General features: G+C 32.8%; 2 protein-coding genes across 2 annotated transcripts; one reads left to right on the forward strand and one right to left on the reverse strand.

The window, feature by feature from the left end:
• Positions 1–579: 579 nt before the first annotated feature.
• Positions 580–4,539, reverse strand: LOC132640889 (beta-amyrin 28-monooxygenase). The gene is made up of 3 exons (XM_060357693.1): positions 3,493–4,539; positions 1,577–1,764; positions 580–1,090 (listed from the first exon to the last, which is right to left on the reverse strand). The coding sequence occupies exons 1-3, from the start codon at positions 4,442–4,444 to the stop codon at positions 785–787; spliced, it is 1,446 nt and encodes a 481-aa protein (XP_060213676.1). The 5' UTR covers positions 4,445–4,539; the 3' UTR covers positions 580–784.
• Positions 4,540–16,896: 12,357 nt separating this feature from the next.
• On the forward strand, positions 16,897–17,977 carry LOC132639429 (uncharacterized). The gene is made up of 2 exons (XM_060355873.1): positions 16,897–17,198; positions 17,917–17,977. Exons 1-2 carry the CDS (start codon positions 16,897–16,899, stop codon positions 17,975–17,977), a joined length of 363 nt encoding a protein of 120 aa, XP_060211856.1.
• The last annotated feature ends 410 nt before the right edge of the window (positions 17,978–18,387 follow it).

An 18,387-nucleotide genomic window follows, 5' to 3' on the forward strand; every position in this document is an offset into this window, starting at 1 on the left:
CTCATTTATGCCATCGCCGGTTACCAAAATGACTCATCCATGCTATATTTCATTAAAGCTAGTCTTACAATATCATATATGACACATGACCTTCAACTAGATTATGATTGTGGGTGGGTAAGGTGTATGAGTCGAATTTTTTATTAATTTGGTATTTAAAATTGGGCTGGTTTAATTAAACGACGTAGACCTCTAATTGAAGGCTACGTGTCATAACTGGTATTATAAAATCGGCGTTAATAAAAAATGGCATGGATGAGTCATTTTGATAGTGAGCGATGACATACATAAGTCAAACTATTGATAAGTGGCATAAATGAGTCATTTCCTATAGTTCGATGGCATAAATGAGCCAAACTATTGACGAGTGGCATAAATGAGTCATTTCCGATAGTTGAATGACATATTTGAGCCTTTTCCGATTTATATATAGTGACGATGTAAATAGATTTGTAGTTTATAAATTGTAATGGATAGCCTTATACCAATAGATAAAAGTGACATGATAGTGCATGTGTAATATTCTTACACTATAATTACGTATAAATTATACTCTATTAAAAAAACGAAACATGTAGATGCAAGTAATTAATTTATGGAGATTGAACACTAATTATTGGTCACACATCTAAAAGTGCCTTAACAATAAGAGGATACAAACCAAATAAATTTAAGGGGACACCAAAAAATAAAAAGAGAACAATAAGTAAAGAAACATGAAAAGGAATAAGTAATATAAGTTACAAATTTAATTTGTTACTATAATAAGCCTTTGCAGTCTTGCTCATGCCTGCTGGTTGTGACTGTAGAGTCGGACGGGGAGTCCCTTCGCCGGGATCGGCATCGGATTGACGACGATTTTCTCATCTAGAATAATTTTTTCCCACTTGAATCTTTTAACAAGATGATGCATGAAAACAAGAATTTCTAGACGAGCATACTCTTTTCCGGGGCACATTCTTGGTCCTCCACCAAATGGTACAAATGTGTATGGAGCAGGCCCACTTCCTTCAAATCTTGAAGGGTCAAATTTTTCAGGTTCAGGGAAGAAGTCTGGACTCTTGTGGGTAGAATTGGCACTCCAATATATCTGCATATATGAGTCCATAAAAGAAATTAGAGTTTGGTAAATAGTTAACGCCATTAGAGCTTATTAAACTCCAAAATTTATTTGTGCCCTGAGAGTGATATTATTTATTAAAAGTTAAAGCGATTCATAACAAAAACTAGGGTCACAGCGTACCAATACTGAAGGAGTAGGTTAATATTATAGTAGTTTGATATTGTTCTAACAAAAGTAATTTCTTATTTTGTCAACATATATAACTGTATCCATGACAAACAAAGGAGGAACTACATCATAAACAAAAATATGTAAACTTTTTCACAATATCAGATTAAGTTGACATACAACAAGAAAGTAACCCTTCCTTGCAATTAGTATATGGTACACTTAAAAATAGAATAATAACATTCTATATGTCCATCCTGTATTATCACATATCCATCATTAGAATATTAGTTACTTACACTATCAATCTATATAAGTTAAGAGGATATGTATTTAGTTATTTACCTTCCATCCTTTTGGAATGGAGAAACCATTGAAGACGAAATCAGCAAGGGCTTCCCTAAAAGCACCTTGAAGTGGTGGGGAAAGTCTTAATACTTCACAGGCAACATTCCATGAATATTTCATCTTTTTAATGTCTTCCCAGTTCAATAATTCTCCTGGAGCTTTTGATTTGGCTATCTCCATTTGCTCTATATATTTTGAACAACAAAAAAAATAATTGTAAGCGTTCAGCATAGGAGAAAATAGAAGGAAAAGTGATCTAAGATAAATACATTTACTTTTTGTCCAGTTAATATGGTATTTAAAGCAAAACAATATCTGTGATAACCAATCTACCATAATTAGTTAAATTACATTAAAGTGTAAACATTGTCCATGGACAAAAACCACAGGATTGACCCTGGCCAGATCACAAAGAGATTTAATTTTGTAGATGCTAGTAGAACCGACCAGTAATACTCCCTCCATCCATTTTTAATTGTTCATGTTTGACTTGGCATACCCTTCAGAAGAATTAAATAAAATGATAATTTTACTATATTACCACCAATTATTATAAATAATTAAAATAATTGAAATCAATCAAACATACTTTAAAAGTTATACCGTCACTAACAATTAGTTGAAGTTTCCAACCCAATAATTATAATAAGGGTAAAATAGACATGAAATGATCACTACATGAAAAAAGATATTTGGCAACAATTTTTTTTGTTGCCATAGATTGATTATTGTTGCAAAAAGTACTATTGACAACAAAAAAAATAAAATTGTTGCATAAACTTTTCCCAACGGCTGTTATTGCAACGACGTGCAACAATTTTTTTTGTTTGTTGCCAAAAGTACTTTTTGCAACAATAATCAATAGTATGACAATAAAATTAAATTGTTTGGCAACAAAAAAGTTCATTTGCCAACAATAAAACCAAGTTGTTGTCAAATATTAATTTTTTTTGTTGTCATTTCTATACTTTCTTGTAGTGGATAAATTATCTCTTGATTTTCCAAACTAGACAAGTAAAATAAACATTATTTTTAGAATACTGGATAAGTAAAAAAGAACGGAGAGAGTATTTTTTAGCCATGCATATCACGATAGTACAAATGAAATACTTTTAAATAGGTAAAAGGGTTGGTGATTGGATGATCCTCAGTAAAACCAAAAGAAGGTGGCAACCCAAATTATATCTTGCTCACACCTAGTAGTACTGCACTTTAATAAACGATCTTATTAGTTTAATTTTTTTACTTTAGAGCAAAAATTATGAATATTGTTCAAAATTCAAAACCGTAAATTACGTACTTAAATATCCTACTAGTCACTTAGTGCGCTCAGTCAGGTATATCGAACACTAGCTTTACTTTTGGTCGTTTCAAAAGATAGTGAGTAGCTTTCTTGAAACAGGGGCATGTTCACACACACATAGAAGTTAACTAAGAAAGCAAAGAAAAACGAAACTTCCTTTTCCCAATTTTCGTTCTATGCACCCACAAATACTTATTCACATGTTAAACTCAAAATTGCATGGGAAAAGATACAATCTTAACTGTGTGTGGATGTCTAGTATCAAAATGACGTTTATACGACTATGATATCATGTTTAATTTTCCAGATGAAAAGAAGGGTTATAATGGTGTAAATTATTTTTGCACTATCAAATTATTTAAAAGACAAATTATTTTATATTAAATGATCTATAGAAAAAACATGATGGCAACAAAACGATAATCGGGCTGGTTAAATTAAGCAAATGGTGTAAATGGTCTTATAAGATGCTATAAATATGACATTTTATATAAGGTACGTATTCGTAACATGCAAAAAATAGTAAGTTACATGTTATAGCAGGTGAAACTATGTGTTAATTGTGAATACTTGGGTATAGGACGACTAAAAAAATAAATGAGTTAGTTACCTTTGTAAACTCCTTGATAGATCTCGGGAAGCTCAGCAAGATACTTAACTATGAAAGTACAAGCAGAGCTAGCAGTATCATGTCCACCAATTAACAACCCTAATATCTTGTCAGCAATATCCAACTCCTGCATGAATTTCCCATTTTCATCACACGTTAAGAGCATGTGTGACAATATATCTTGTGTTGCTGATGCTTTCCCCTCTCCCAAATCAATCTTCCTTTGTTTAATAATTGCCACTAGCTCTTTCCTAATAAAATTTGAAGCCTTAATTGCTCGATTAAATGGTGTTCCAGGCAAGTCTATAGGGATTGAAATCAAACCAGAAGCCAAAACATCGAAAGGGTCTGCGAATTTAGCCACATGGGTAGGATCTTCCACACTCAAAAACAATCTACATGCTAACCAAAAAGTGTAACGTTTTGCTAATGGGAAAACAACAACTTGATCATTATTTTCCCATCCGGAAGCAAAGTGACGTCGGGCTATATGGTCCATGATACCAACGTAACGTTGCAACGCTTCGGGTTTGAAAAAATTCGGTAGCATTTTTCTCATTTTAATAGCTTCTTCTTTAGAAGATGTTTGTGTTGAAGATGGAAAGACTTTGTTAACAGAATTTGGCCACCATGCTTGTACTAGTTTGTTTTCGTTCGAAAACAAGAATTTGTTGCCCGAGGCACCACAAAAAACAGCGGCTTGTTCACCTAGAAGGTGAGTTTTGAAGACAATGGAAGAGTACTTAGCTATACGATCGAAGATAAATTTTTCAGGGTGGCCTTTCCAACCAGTGGAAAGAAACTCGAGGCTCTCTCCGACTATAGGCCACCCTGTCTTGCCCGGAGGAAAGGGGCCGGACAAGGCGGATTTGTTCTTGTAGAAGAGGAAGTGAAGGGAGAGGGAAATCAAAAAAACAAATAGGCAAAGAAGAGAGACATAGAAGAACTCCATGCCTTTGTTTCTAACAAATATAAGTTGTCACACTGTTTTAAAAGAAATGCTCTTTGTGTGAGTTCTTTTTGTTGGATGAGGTTGGATGGATGGGGAGAACTTAGGTAGTATATATAGGCACGTATACTTTATGAGGTTGACATATTGTAATTAATGACTACTCTTAAGAAGGTTAATGTAATTTTCTTTTCGGGCTTATTCTGATTATTGTTTTTATTTGATAGTAGTGGAGTGGTGGGGGAGTCATTGAGTAAATATGTTAATTTTAAAGTCAAGATAGACCAACTTTGGCATAAAAGCAAATTATGTAGATCCAAAAGTGTAAATGGGTTGGTGTAAAATCCTCAAAGGCCATGCTTATAATAAATTTTTTATGGTTTAAGGGAATATAGTGTTCACAAATTGTAAAACATTAAATAATAGCCTTAAATAATCTATGACGAATTTTATACACGGTGTTTTAGGATGTTAGAACTTCACTATTTAAACATCATAACAAAAATTGTATAATATTATTTGAAGCAGCAACACAACACCATAAGAAGTTAAATAGAATGGTTTTGCAACTACTTAGTCCACAACAATCTTCCGGAAAATATTTAAAAGACACATGTAGATGTTTTAAATTTAAAAGTCATTTCCTTTTCATTGAATTCTTAGACAATATATTTACAAAATTAGTTTAAAAAATTACTATATAGTGAGGGAAAACTAATTATATCATAAATGTTTTACATTAATGATAAATAGGTTAAAGAGGTTGCTAAAAATAAGGAGAAGCAAAGGTTTTCACACAACAACAACATACCCATAGTAATCCCACACGAAGCAAATGCTTTCACATGAAGTCAAAACATACCTATACATATATTTTAAATTTCAATATCCCTAATTGATCAAATTGCATGGAAATTGGAACTTCAACAATTGAGAATAGAAGAATAAGAAGTAGAAATCTATTTGAAAATGACAATATTAATATTTTTCAGCACAATCGTGCTAAGAAGTTCGTTATTAGTATCAAGTTTTAGTGCTTATTTCTCAATTAGATTGAAAAAATTAAAATGGTCCTTTTAATGGGTACCAAAAAGTCTTCCTACTAAACTTAACATCCCGTCATAAAGTTGATTGCACAACACATTTGTAATAACTTTTTCTTTTGCTGAAGTTGGTTTCGGAAAGTAACTTGTCGATTAGTCAAAAAAGGAAATTTTGATTTAGCAAATTGATAGCAACATTACTTGGGTCGGGTTAAATAAGAACAAATTATTATAAGAAATCGTAAAATGCTAAATGACCTTGTAAAGAGTGCAGGGTCAAAATATTTTAAATCATCCTATGCCAGAAATCTCAAGATCATTATTTAAGACACCAATTTTCAAGAAGTATCCAGTTGTAAATCATTGGTAAACTATAAGGGCCTGTTTGGAAAGCCACCCAGGTAATTGGAATTGAGTGTAATTATACAGTTTGGTCTGTTTGTTTAACCAGGTAATTACACAGTTAGGTGAGAATTGAGTGTAATTGAGAGGGTGTAATTACACTCTTCAATTCTCAAGGGGGGGGGGGGGGGGGGCTGAGAATTGAGTGTAATTACACCCTGCAATTACAGAGTTACTTTTTAGTTTATTTCTTTTATATTTTATTTTAATTTCTTTTCTTTTTTTATTTTTATTTATTTATATTATTTAATTTCTTTTTAATTTATCTAATTTCTTTGCTTTTATAATTTTTACTTTAATTATTTTATTTTTTATATTTCATTTCCTTTCTTCCTGTTCCCAACCTTTATTTCTTGTGGTTCCATGTAATTTCTCATATTTTTTATTTTTTTATTTTATTCATTTAGCATAACCGTATTATTATTCTAACTTTTGAAACTACATCTCTTAATATTAGAAAGAATGAGTCATTAACAAACTTGACATATAATGAATGACGTTATTAAAGTAGAATTTCGTTGTGAATGCAATTATATACTTATTATTTTCCCTTTCTTTTGAATTATAGGAGTATTTACTTATGTTACGTTGGAACTTACTTATGTGATGGTGGAATTTGATAAAAGAGTATTATGTCAAATTTTTCTCTTTTAGATTTTGAATTTAGGTTATATTTTCAACTTTAATTTATTAGCTTTAGTACAATTGACTTGTTATTTCACATTACTTGCTGTTTATTTTTCACTTACAATTGATAGAATTTTTGTTAAACATTTGAATAATATTGTGGCATTATATTTATAAATATTCTTATTTTTTGTCAAACATCCAATCCTATGATGTTCTCACAAAAAAAAAAAATGCTTTTAAGTTTTATAATCAATTAAAATTAAAATATTATTAATTTGAAATTATATATCAACAACTTTTTACAATATTTAGATACAAATATATGATTATTAATTAACATATTTTCAAGAAACAATGTGTTATTAAATAGCTAATTTAATATCATTTATAAAGGCACATATTTTTTAAATATTAATTTTAAATTTTTTGTAATTAAGTTTTATTTTTCAATTAAACTAACTGTGTAATTACACTTGTGCAACCAAACAACACGCTTGTAATTACACTGTAATTACATCATGACAAACAAACGGGTCGTTGTAATTACAATACTGTGTAATTACTAGACTGTGTAATTACTAGGGTAGTAATTACACCAATTCCAATTACCAGGTGGCTTTAGGGGTGGATGTTCGGTTTTTCGATTCGGTTTTATCAAATTTCGGTTTAGCTATTTCGGGTTCGGTTTTTTGAAGGTGGACACCAAACACCGAACCAAACTAGTTCGGTTCGGTTCTTTCGGTTTCGGTTTTTTCAATTCGGTTTTTTTAATATAATATTAGAAGCGATCCATTGACACTAATTCATATTCTCAAAAGCAATAAAATATAAAACTGATAAATTGAAATCAAAATCAAACAAACAGGATACACAAGAACAGAAAACTATAATCATGACATAGGATTACTAGGTGTTATATACATACCGTAAGAATAATTAAGAAAACACATAAAGGACATACATTAATCCTAAAGAGACATCCTAGTTATCTTTCTTTGTTAAGGATATTTGATTTTTTCAATTGAAGTGGAAAATTAGGGATACAATGCAAAAGAGGACTTATTACAATTGAGTTTTTTTTGCTTTAAACTTAATGGGCCTGGACTATTTTAATTTTTTTGGGTAATGTATTAAATTTCGGTGCGCGTTCGGTTTTATCAAACTTCGGTTCGGCTATTTCGATTTTGGTTTTTTGACGATGGACACCAAACACCGAACCAAACTAGTTCGGTTCGGTTCGGTTTGTTGAAAGTTCGGTTCGGTTCGATTTTTCGATTTTCGGTATTTATGCCCAGCCCTAGGCGGCTTTCCAAACAGACCCTAAATGAGATTTCAATTTCAAGAACGTGATAGTTGAACTGATGCTACTACTAGGGGGTGTCAAATTTGGCCCCAAAGGTGATTGCCCGCCCAATCCATTCAAAATTTTATGGGTTGAGCTCAAGATAATTTCACATTGGGCTGATTTTAGCCCAACCCAACATAGCCCATTTTAAAGTGATATCCAACTTAGCCCAATACTAGTTCAATTCTAGCCCCCTTTTAAAATTTACTTAAATTTGAGTTTATTGCTTTAGTTTACTCTATTTTTTTTTTGTATGTATACACTTTTCTTGTATCATGTATCTTATAAGTTTGTAGTCTGTTTGATATGAAGGGAAATATTTTTCACGAAAAATGTTTTGCTCAAAAATATTTACCACGAAAAATGTTTTCCTCAAAAACAATCCGCATTTTTTTTTTTGCGAAAAATGTATTTCTAGAAATTATTTTCCACGAATTGTTTTTCTAGAAAATAGAACCTTAAAAACAATTGGGTCAAGTTGGGCGGGTCATGACCCAACCCATTTTAGCCTATTTCAACCCAACCCATTTCAGTCCAAGTAACTTTTGGGTTAATGTTAGCCCAACCCATTTATCACCTCAACCCATTTTGATTGGGCAATTTTAGCCCAACCCGCCCATTTGACACCCCTAGCTACTAGTAATTTCCTTACTGGTTCTCAAGTCAAACCTACTTCTAATTCTTCTAATTTCGTGACTAAGGAGTTTTAGCTAAAATCCTTGCATTTTGATGTGATTATTTCTTCTCTCGTTTTCTATTTTATTTCTTCTTTTCTTTCCTTTTCTTTATTTGCTGCTAATTGTTTTTTCTTATGAGCTCTCCCTTAATTTTTGCTTTTGTTTTATAGATTATACTTTTTTTCTTATGTGATATTTCTCGCTTTTCGAAATTCAAATTTTTAATTTTGATTGTGTATTTGAATATAGAATTTTTAAATTTTTTGAAATAAATTTACATATTTGATGATTACATATAACGTACTATAAGTTACAATAAATAATAATTGTTAAATATTTAAAAGGCATATGATAAAATTACGGTCAAAGAATAACTCGTTCAACTCTCGAAATCACAACATCATCTACAATGAGTACAATTTCTTCGTCTGTATTAATTTTTTCATGCACCGCCAAAGAAACTTTGGTTGCATTCAGGTTTTCTTCGTTTGGGTTCATGATTTTTTGCTGTTGATGTGATTGGTTGTTGATGTGTTCGTCTGAATTCATGTTGGAATAGACGTATATTAAAGTTTATAGGTGACAACTATTTGTGTGAAAACATGGATCATATTTAGTTGCCCAATGTATTTTGGAATAGGAATGAATTATTGTATTTATTAGTGTGTTTTGGAGGAAAATATTGCAAAATCAGATTAAGGATTATGGTAGTCTTTTCACTAAGTGTGGTCACATTTGGGCCAAATTTGTGTGGCCATTTAGCAGCGTTTTATAAAAATAAGGAAAAGTAAGAAAAGAAGACCAATATCCTGTAATTCTCAAATTAAATGTAGAAAACAAAGCAGTTATAAAAATGTGCCCCCCATGGGATTCAATCTCAGGCATCACAAGCGGAACATTGAGGCCTGCGCCAGTGGCACCAGACAACAACTTGTTCTACCGAGTGCCACTTTATGTATTTATACTATTTTCTATATATTCACTAACTAAATATTTAAGAAAGTTAAAACAATTTCAGTAAATTCATAACTAAATGTATAAAATTTTAAGTTCTAAGGCACACATTTTAAAACTACTTGAAAATTATTCAACATTGATGGAAGAAATTTATAATTGTAAATTGTTTCGTAGATTCCAATCTCTTAGTGGTGATACAATGCTTGAATTGATATTGGCAATCATAGATATTCTATTTTTATAAGGATAATTAATTATTATATTACCAAAAAAGAAGATAGCTGTTTTCGCCGGGGGGGGGGGGGGGGGTGCGAATTTTACAAAGAGCGTACTTTTAACAAGACGATTGTTGTTGTTATAGGTAAAATGTTGTTATAGATAAGTAGAGTAACATGTAACATAAAAAATCGGTTCTTAAAAAACTTAACTATTATAGAGAAGTGTTGTTACATGATGATGTTGTTATAGAGAGGTACTATATTTTTCCCCTCCTATCCCTTGCAATGTGTATTTTACTCCTTTTCAATTCTCATCCATGTAATACATTTCTATATTATATATAGTATTTTATTTTTGTATTTATGTGTTTCACCTATAATTTTATAATTTTATATGATCATCTTGTAGATTTTAATTTGAATTCATTAACATAAACTTTTATTTCTTATGATTGTTTTTTACTAAAAGAATTATGATTTTTTTTATGTGGGTTGGCCCGACCAGGCCCTCAGCCCACGTAGTGATTAGTTGGGCTTGTTTTAAGGCCCATTAAAATGGTGGGCCAGCCCGATCTGGCCGGTCAAATTTTAAAGCCCGCATGGGCTTAGCCTGAATGAGTTGGGCCAGGCCGTTTTGACAACTCTAATTGTAAGATACTCGATTGAACTTAGCTCATTTGGGCTCAGCTCGATCCTAGGCCTGTGTGGAGGTAATGATACTCTAGCGGGCGAAATTCCTATCTGAATCAAATTTGGAATTTGATTACAGTTTCAATAGATATATTTTTATAATTATGTACACATAAATTTTGTCATTTTGTTTGATATAATTTAAATTTTTAAAAATATACAGGCAAACCTCTTTATAAATGACATTACTTATTCGGATACTTTTTGGCTGCTTTAGTGATCGAGGTAATTTTATGAAAAAGTTTACCACAATAGTAAGTTATAAGTAAAATGCTGTTATAAAAGGAAAATTTAATATGGAACGTTGATTCCAAGAAAAAATCAATTATAATAGTAACATATTTTTATAAAATCTGATTTTTTATACATCGGTCTGACGGTAGATAACAACAAAATTAAGCACATGATTTTTTTTTATTTCATCATAATAGATGTGTGGTGTTCAAAGTAATAATTTTGAGAATTAAAATTTTGTTACATCTATCTAATATAGAAAATTTATCAATTTTATTGTTGTTAAAAGAAATTTTTATTGTTGGAAAAATACTTAATTTTCTCAACATGGTATTTGGTTTTTTGATGGAAAAAAAAAAGAAATTCAACAAAAAGGAGGGAAAATATCAACATTAATTATTTATGAGAAATCTCCATGTATTGGGAAAAAGTAAAAATTGAATGATGAAAGAGAAACTTTTGAATTAAGATGAAATTTGCAGGGAAGGGTAGCAATGTCATTAACATATCATAAATGACCATGCTAACGCAGTTTGGGTCATTGTGACCAACTTAGTGTGGTAGAAATACCTTATTGTATTTTATATATAGTAGCGTCACTACACCAAAAAATTTGGACATTCACTACACTACAAAGTCATTTTAGTTATATATATTCGATCGGGTCATCTTTACTAAAATTAACGAGGGTAGATTAATATCGTGAATTTTGACACTGAGATTTCGACACTTGAATGTGAGAATCTACATACATGAAAACTTGAGGTATGTAATTTTTATACGCTTTCTTCTATCATTTTGCGGTGAATACGGAACATGTGAGTATATTATTAATAATGTTTTTTTTTCTACATTTGTATACATAGTTCGAATGGAGTAACCTAAAAAGAAAGGGTGTTAAAGGGTTAGTTGTAAATTTTGGAAAATTGTTGGACATTAACAAGCAATCTGTTTCATATAGATTGAATAAAGATTCATTGTCTTGTGTGTTGTGGATCGATCTTTTGGTTTTTCACAAGGAAAACGCCGTCCTACTAGTCATTATATTCTCGTTGTCACTGAAACTCCAAACACTACAAAATAATAGTACTTTCTCCATCCCACCCACCTAGTGACCAACAAATTTTGGTTGTTGTTTTGATGTAAGTTTCTAAAAGTGTTGATTAAATAAATAGCAATCGTTACTATCCTATTGTTATGAAATATAGTAAATATAGAGTATGGATGTCCACTACACAAATATAATGCCTCTTCCATTATCTTCCACCATTTTAATGGATCTTCCACCATCTTAATGGTTCTTCCATTATCTCATATATTGAATGCATATGTAGCACTATAAATAGAGGCATAAGTTTTCATATGGGATATACTTGAACACATTTGGATGAATAAGAAATCTCTCCTCTCTTGTCTCTCTATTTCTATTGTGTTCATCCTTTACTATTGTGACTCTTTTAGCTTCATTTTACAACACGTTATCAGCACGAGTCTCTAACTTCATTACCGTCGCTCCAATCACTCCAAGTTGAATCTACTTTTTCATCTGGTATGCGTTTTTACCACCCTTCTAATATAAGTTATGCAAACAGAAAGTTAATTAGCTTCTAAGTCATCTGCCAATTCTATTTTTATGCAAATATTTTTGTACCATACATTTGGTCTGTCAATTGATATTCCGCTGCCAATTCGCTTTTAGTATTCTCATGAAATAATAAATCTTTATGTGCTATAGTAGTAAACATTTAACAGTTAACAACACTAATATGGTAATTTTTATAAAACAGTACTTTAAATATATATATTGGTTGGTGGTTGTGGATTAGTTGTTCTTTTAATAAGACCATGATTATATGTTACTGTTAATTTGATTGGGTTATATTGACTACAAGTTTGAGAGAAGAAACAGGTTGTTTTGTGAAAAAATATAAAAAAAAGTATTGTTTGAAAAAAAAATAATGTTTTTGTGAAAAAAAAAAGGAAGGTACTGTGTTTGTAAAAAGGTATTGTTTTGTGGAAATTAAACTTACTATTTTTGAGATTATGTTGTTTAACTGTATCTAACTCAAATATTTCTATGATAGTTTTGATCATCATGTCGAATTTGTCGAAGCTTGAGTTTGTGGCACTTGATATCTCGGGAAAGAATTACCTATCATGGGTACTTGATGCTGAAATTCACCTAGACGCCAAAGGTCTTGGTGCCACTATTACTCAGGATAATACAACATCAAGTCAGGACAAAGCGAAGGCAATGATTTTCCTTCGTCATCATCTGGATGAAGGATTGAAGGTTGAATACCTGACAGTGAAAGATCCACTTGAATTGTGGACTGGTTTGAAGGAAAGGTATGACCACATTAAGGTAACGGTATTGCCCAGGGCTCGTTATGAGTGGATTCACTTACGGTTACAAGATTTTAAAACTGTATGTGATTATAACTCTGCTGTCTATAGAATTACTTCCTAACTGAAATTATGTGGGGATAATATAACTGACGAGGATATGTTGGAAAAGACTCTTACGACTTTTCATGCCTCCAATTTGGTATTACAACAACAGTACCGTGAAAGGGGTTTTAAAAAGCATGCTGATTTGATATCATGTCTTCTTGTGGCTGAGCAGCACAATACCCTTTTATTGAAAAATCATGAAGCCCGTCCCACTGGAACTGCTCCATTCCCGGAAGTGAATGTGGTAGCAACACATGGCCCAACTGAAAGAAGACAAAATAATCGAGGCCATAATAATGAGCGTGGGCGTGGCAGGGGCAAGGGACGATATAATAATCGTCGTGGTGGTGGTCACCATAAAAAGGAGAACAATATGGGTTATCAAGGCAATCCTTCAAGGAACAACTGTCATCGTTGTGGTTTGAAAGGTCACTGGAAAAATGAATGCCGGGCGCCTGAACATTTTGTCAGGCTTTATCAAAATTCCTTCAAAAGAAAGGCAAATAGAGGTGGTGCCTCTTCTGCTAATGCCCGGGTGGAGTCACACATGACTTTTAAAAATAACGATGAGGCAGGGCCTTCACGAAAATATGATGATAATGTTGAAGCTAATTTGGCTTTGAAAGATGATGATTTTGATGGGCTTGATGATATTACTCATTTGGAAGTTGAAGACTTCTTTGGAGATCGAAATTGAGATTTGATCGTTTCACTGGGGAATGTGTTATGTTATTATTTTTATTTATGTGTTTTAAGTTGTCTTTATGTTGTTTTATTTTCGAGAAGTACTTAAATTCTCTATGTTGTTTTATCTTCTGGATTAGTAATTAAGTTTTATATTGTTAGTTTCCGTATTTCTTACGATGTATTTTTGTTTTTATGAAGATAAATAAAATTCCCCAGTCTTTAATTGGATCCAAGATGAGTAATAGAGATATGTGCCTTTTGGATAGTGCTACAACTCACACTATATTAAGAGAAAAGAAATATTTCTCTCATTTGGTTATGAAAAGGGCTTGTGTTAATACAATATCTGGTAGTACAAAATTAATTGAGGGCTCTGGAAAAGCGAACTTATTACTACCTGGAGGAACAATATTGGCCATTAGTGATGCACTATATTGCAGCAAGTCTCGAAGAAACTTATTAAGTTTCAAGGTTATTCGCCAAAATGGTTATCACATTGAGACTGCCAATGAAGGAAAAGTTGAGTGCCTTTATATTATTACAATGAAAGCTGGGGAAAAGTTTGTGCATGAAAAATTACCCGCACTTTCTTCCGGGTTGTACCATACAAGTATTGGTGCGGTTGAAACACATGTTGTAGTAAATAAAAGGTTTAATGATTCTAATGATTTTATCATTTGGCATGACCGGTTGGGCCATCCCGGTTCTAGTATGATGCGCAAAATAATTAAGAATTCACATGGGCATACTTTGAAGAACCAAAAGATTCTTCAATTTAAGGAATTCTCTTGTGTTGCTTGTTCTCAAGGAAAATTGATTATTAAACCATCAGCAACTAAGGTTGGGATTGAATCCCCCGCATTTCTGGAACGTATACAAGGTGATATATGTGGGCCAATTCACCCTTCATGTGGACCATTTAAATATTATATGGTCTTGATTGATGCATCTACAAGATGGTACCACCTGTGTGCTTATTATCAACTCGCAATATGGCTTTTGCGAGATTGTTGGCTCAAATAATAAGGTTAAGAGCACAATTTCCAGATAATGCGATAAAGAAAATTCGTCTTGATAATGCTGGTGAGTTTACATCTCAGGCCTTTAATGATTATTGTACGGTCACGGGAATAACAGTTGAACATTCGGTTGCTCATGTTCATACTCAAAATGGTCTGGCAGAATCAATGATTAAACGCCTACAATTGATAGCTAGACCATTGCTAATGAGGACAAAACTTCCTGTTTCGGTATGGGGACATGCTATTTTGCATGCAGCAGCACTTGTGCGTATAAGGCCAACCCGTTATCATGAATTCTCCCCATTACAATTGGCTTTTGGTCAAGAGCCAAATATTTCCCATCTTCGAATTTTTGGATGTGCGGTATATGTTCCAATTGCTCCACCACAACGCACAAAGATGGGTCCCCAAAGAAGGTTGGGGATATATATTGGGTATGAATCTCCTTCAATTTTAAAATATTTAGAACCGATGACTGGAGATTTATTTACAGCAAGATTTGCCGATTGTCATTTTGATGAATCAGTATAACCAACATTAGGGGGAGAACATAAGCAGTTGGAAAAGGAGATAGATTGGAATGCATTATCACTATCTCATTTAGATCCTCGAACAAATCAATGTGAGCAAGAGGTTCAAAAGATGATTTATTTGCAAAATGTCGCAAATCAACTGCCAGATGCATTTACTAATCTTCCAAGAGTTACTAAATCTCATATTCTAGCTGCAAATACTCCAGTTCGAGTTGATGTCCCGGTAGGACAAACGGTTAATGCAAATGATTCCAGGCCACGTCTGAAACGTGGTAGACCAATTGGTTCCAAGGATAAAAATCCTCAAAAAAGAAAAGAAATAAATGATCAAGATGATCATCCTGTGAGGGAAATTGCTCAAGAAGAGGCTCGAGACATAATAAATGATAAGCCCACAAAGAAGGTCCAGATACTTCAAAATAATGATAGTGAAAAGATCTCGATAAGTTATGTCTCGGCGGGGAAAAGGTGGAAACGAAATGATATTGTGGTCGACAATACTTTTGCATATAATGTTGCTGTTGAGATAATGCAACAAGATGAGGATCTTGAGCCAAAATCTGTTGATGAATGTAGACAGAGAAATGATTGGCCAAAATGGAAGGACGCAATTCAAGAAGAATTGACTTCACTTGAAAAACGTGAAGTTTTCGGACCAATAGTCCGAACACCTGAAGATGTCAAGCCAGTGGGGTACAAATGGGTGTTTGTGCGAAAACGAAATGAGAAAGGTGAAGTCGTAAGATATAAAGCACGACTTGTGGCACAAGGATTTTCGCAAAGGCCTGGCATTGATTATGTGGAGACATATTCTCCTGTGGTGGATGCAATTACCTTTAGGTATCTAATAAATCTGACAGTTCGTGAAAATCTTGATATGCAACTGATGGATGTTATCACAGCCTATTTATATGGCTCATTGGACCAAGAAATTCTTATGAAAATCCCTGAAGGATTCAAAGTGCCCGAAGCATACAAAAGTTCGCAGGAAACCTGTTCAATAAAACTTCAGAAATCTTTATATGGATTGAAACAATCAGGGCGGATGTGGTACAATCGTCTTAGTGAATATTTGCTAAATGAAGGATATAAAAATGATCCTATTTGTCCTTGTGTTTTTATAAGAAGATATGGGTCTGAATTTGTCATAATAGCTGTGTATGTTGATGACTTGAACATCATTGGCACTCCTAAAGAGCTTTCAAAAGCTATAGAGTGTTTGAAGAAAGAATTTGAAATGAAAGATCTAGGTAAGACAAAATTTTGTCTTGGCCTACAAATTGAGCATTTGACAAATGGAATATTTGTCCATCAATCAACATACACTGAAAAAGTTTTAAAGCGCTTTTACATGGATAAATCACATCCGTTGAGTACCCCGATGGTTGTGAGATCGCTTGACATAAATAAAGATCCATTTCGACCTAAGGATAATGATGAAGAGCTCATTGGTGATGAAACTCCATATCTCAGTGCAATTGGGGCATTGATGCCACTTCTTCAAATCATGCGGAGATAATAGCCATTCATGAAGCTAGTCGGGAGTGTGTTTGGTTGAGATCAATGACTCAACATATTCAGGAAATGTGTGGTTTTATTTTGAAAAGGGATATTCCAACTATATTGTACGAAGATAATGCTGCATGTATTGCTCAACTGAAAGGAGGATACATTAAAGGAGATAGAACAAAACATATTTCACCAAAGTTCTTTTTTACTCATGATCTTGAAAAGAAAGGTGAGATAGATGTTCAACAAATTCGCTCGATCGATAATTTGGCGGATCTGTTCACTAAAGCATTACCAACCTCGACATTTGAGAAGCTGATATACAAGATTGGAATGCGTCGTCTTCGAGAATTAAAGTGATCTTTTCATCAGGGGGAGAAAATACGCGCTGCACTCTTTTTTCCTTGGTCAAGATTTTATCCCATTGGGTTTTTCTGACAAGGTTTTTAACGAGGCAGCAAATAATGTGTAACGAGGCACATATATGGACATCCAAGGGGGAGTGTTATGAAATATAGTAAATATAGAGTATGGATGTCCACTACACAAATATAATGCCTCTTCCATTATCTTCCACCATTTTAATGGATCTTCCACCATCTTAATGGTTCTTCCATTATCTTCCACCATCTTAATGGTTCTTCCATTATCTCATATATTGAATGCATATGTAGCACTATAAATAGAGGCATAAGTTTTCATATGGGATATACTTGAACACATTTGGATGAATAAGAAATCTCTCCTCTCTTGTTTCTCTATTTCTATTGTGTTCATCCTTTACTATTGTGACTCTTTTAGCTTCATTTTACAACACCTATTTATTTGTCACTTTGGTTAAAAATGATTGTTCGAAAATATTTGTTATTTTATAAAAAAAATAAGATTCTTTTTCTATTTTACCCCTTACTCATACTCTAATGAATGTTCTAAAAAGAAGTGGAAAAAAGTAATTGATAGTTCTGTCACGCTCTCAAATTGGGTGGAACGTGATTGACATCCAACCTGTACTACCCGTCGAGTGAATCATGTTCTAGCTGACTGATAGTTGCTACTAAACTTCACTGATTGCAGAATTGACAACTGTAAAGCATCATTTCTGGTAATATGTGGAGTTCTTAAAATTGTCCAATAGATTTATCATAGAGTCTAACGCAAAACATCCGAAATACTATGTCCACTAACAAGTCATGAGCCTCTAACAGAGAGCTGAATATATAAGTCTACAGCGCATTTCCCTGAGAATAGTAATATGTCTGAAACATAAAGTAAATTGAAAGGAACATGCCACTGCCGAAAAGAATCAACAGAGCTCATCAATGGGTCAATGATAACTGAATCTAGCCATATATCTCTTGACCTATATATGCAGTCTCAAATCTCAATACCTACCACCAAAAAGTAGATAGGCCAAAACATACTAAGTACCACCAATACAGTACTCAGTAAGTTTCACTGATGACCGCCTAGTGGGATACATTACTTTCTGAGTGAAGTTAATATTATGACATGCATTAAATAAATTCCAGTAATTCATAAATTAAT

Source organism: Lycium barbarum, chromosome 5 (assembly GCF_019175385.1).
Source record: "Lycium barbarum isolate Lr01 chromosome 5, ASM1917538v2, whole genome shotgun sequence".
NCBI lineage: Eukaryota > Viridiplantae > Streptophyta > Magnoliopsida > Solanales > Solanaceae > Lycium > Lycium barbarum.

What these genes read in the sequence shown, in the direction of transcription:
- LOC132639429 (XM_060355873.1), top strand. Translation starts at nt 16,897, where the DNA reads ATGACTCAACATATTCAGGAAATGTGTGGTTTTATTTTGAAAAGGGAT. An exon ending in CGTCGTCTTCGAGAATTAAA is followed by an intron (nt 17,199 to 17,916) that starts GTGATCTTTTCA and finishes CACTGATTGCAG; the next exon opens with AATTGACAACTGTAAAGCAT.
- LOC132640889 (XM_060357693.1), bottom strand. Translation starts at nt 4,444, where the DNA reads ATGGAGTTCTTCTATGTCTCTCTTCTTTGCCTATTTGTTTTTTTGATT. An exon ending in CTATCAAGGAGTTTACAAAG is followed by an intron (nt 1,765 to 3,492) that starts GTAACTAACTCA and finishes CAAAATATATAG; the next exon opens with AGCAAATGGAGATAGCCAAA. An exon ending in CCATTCCAAAAGGATGGAAG is followed by an intron (nt 1,091 to 1,576) that starts GTAAATAACTAA and finishes TCATATATGCAG; the next exon opens with ATATATTGGAGTGCCAATTC.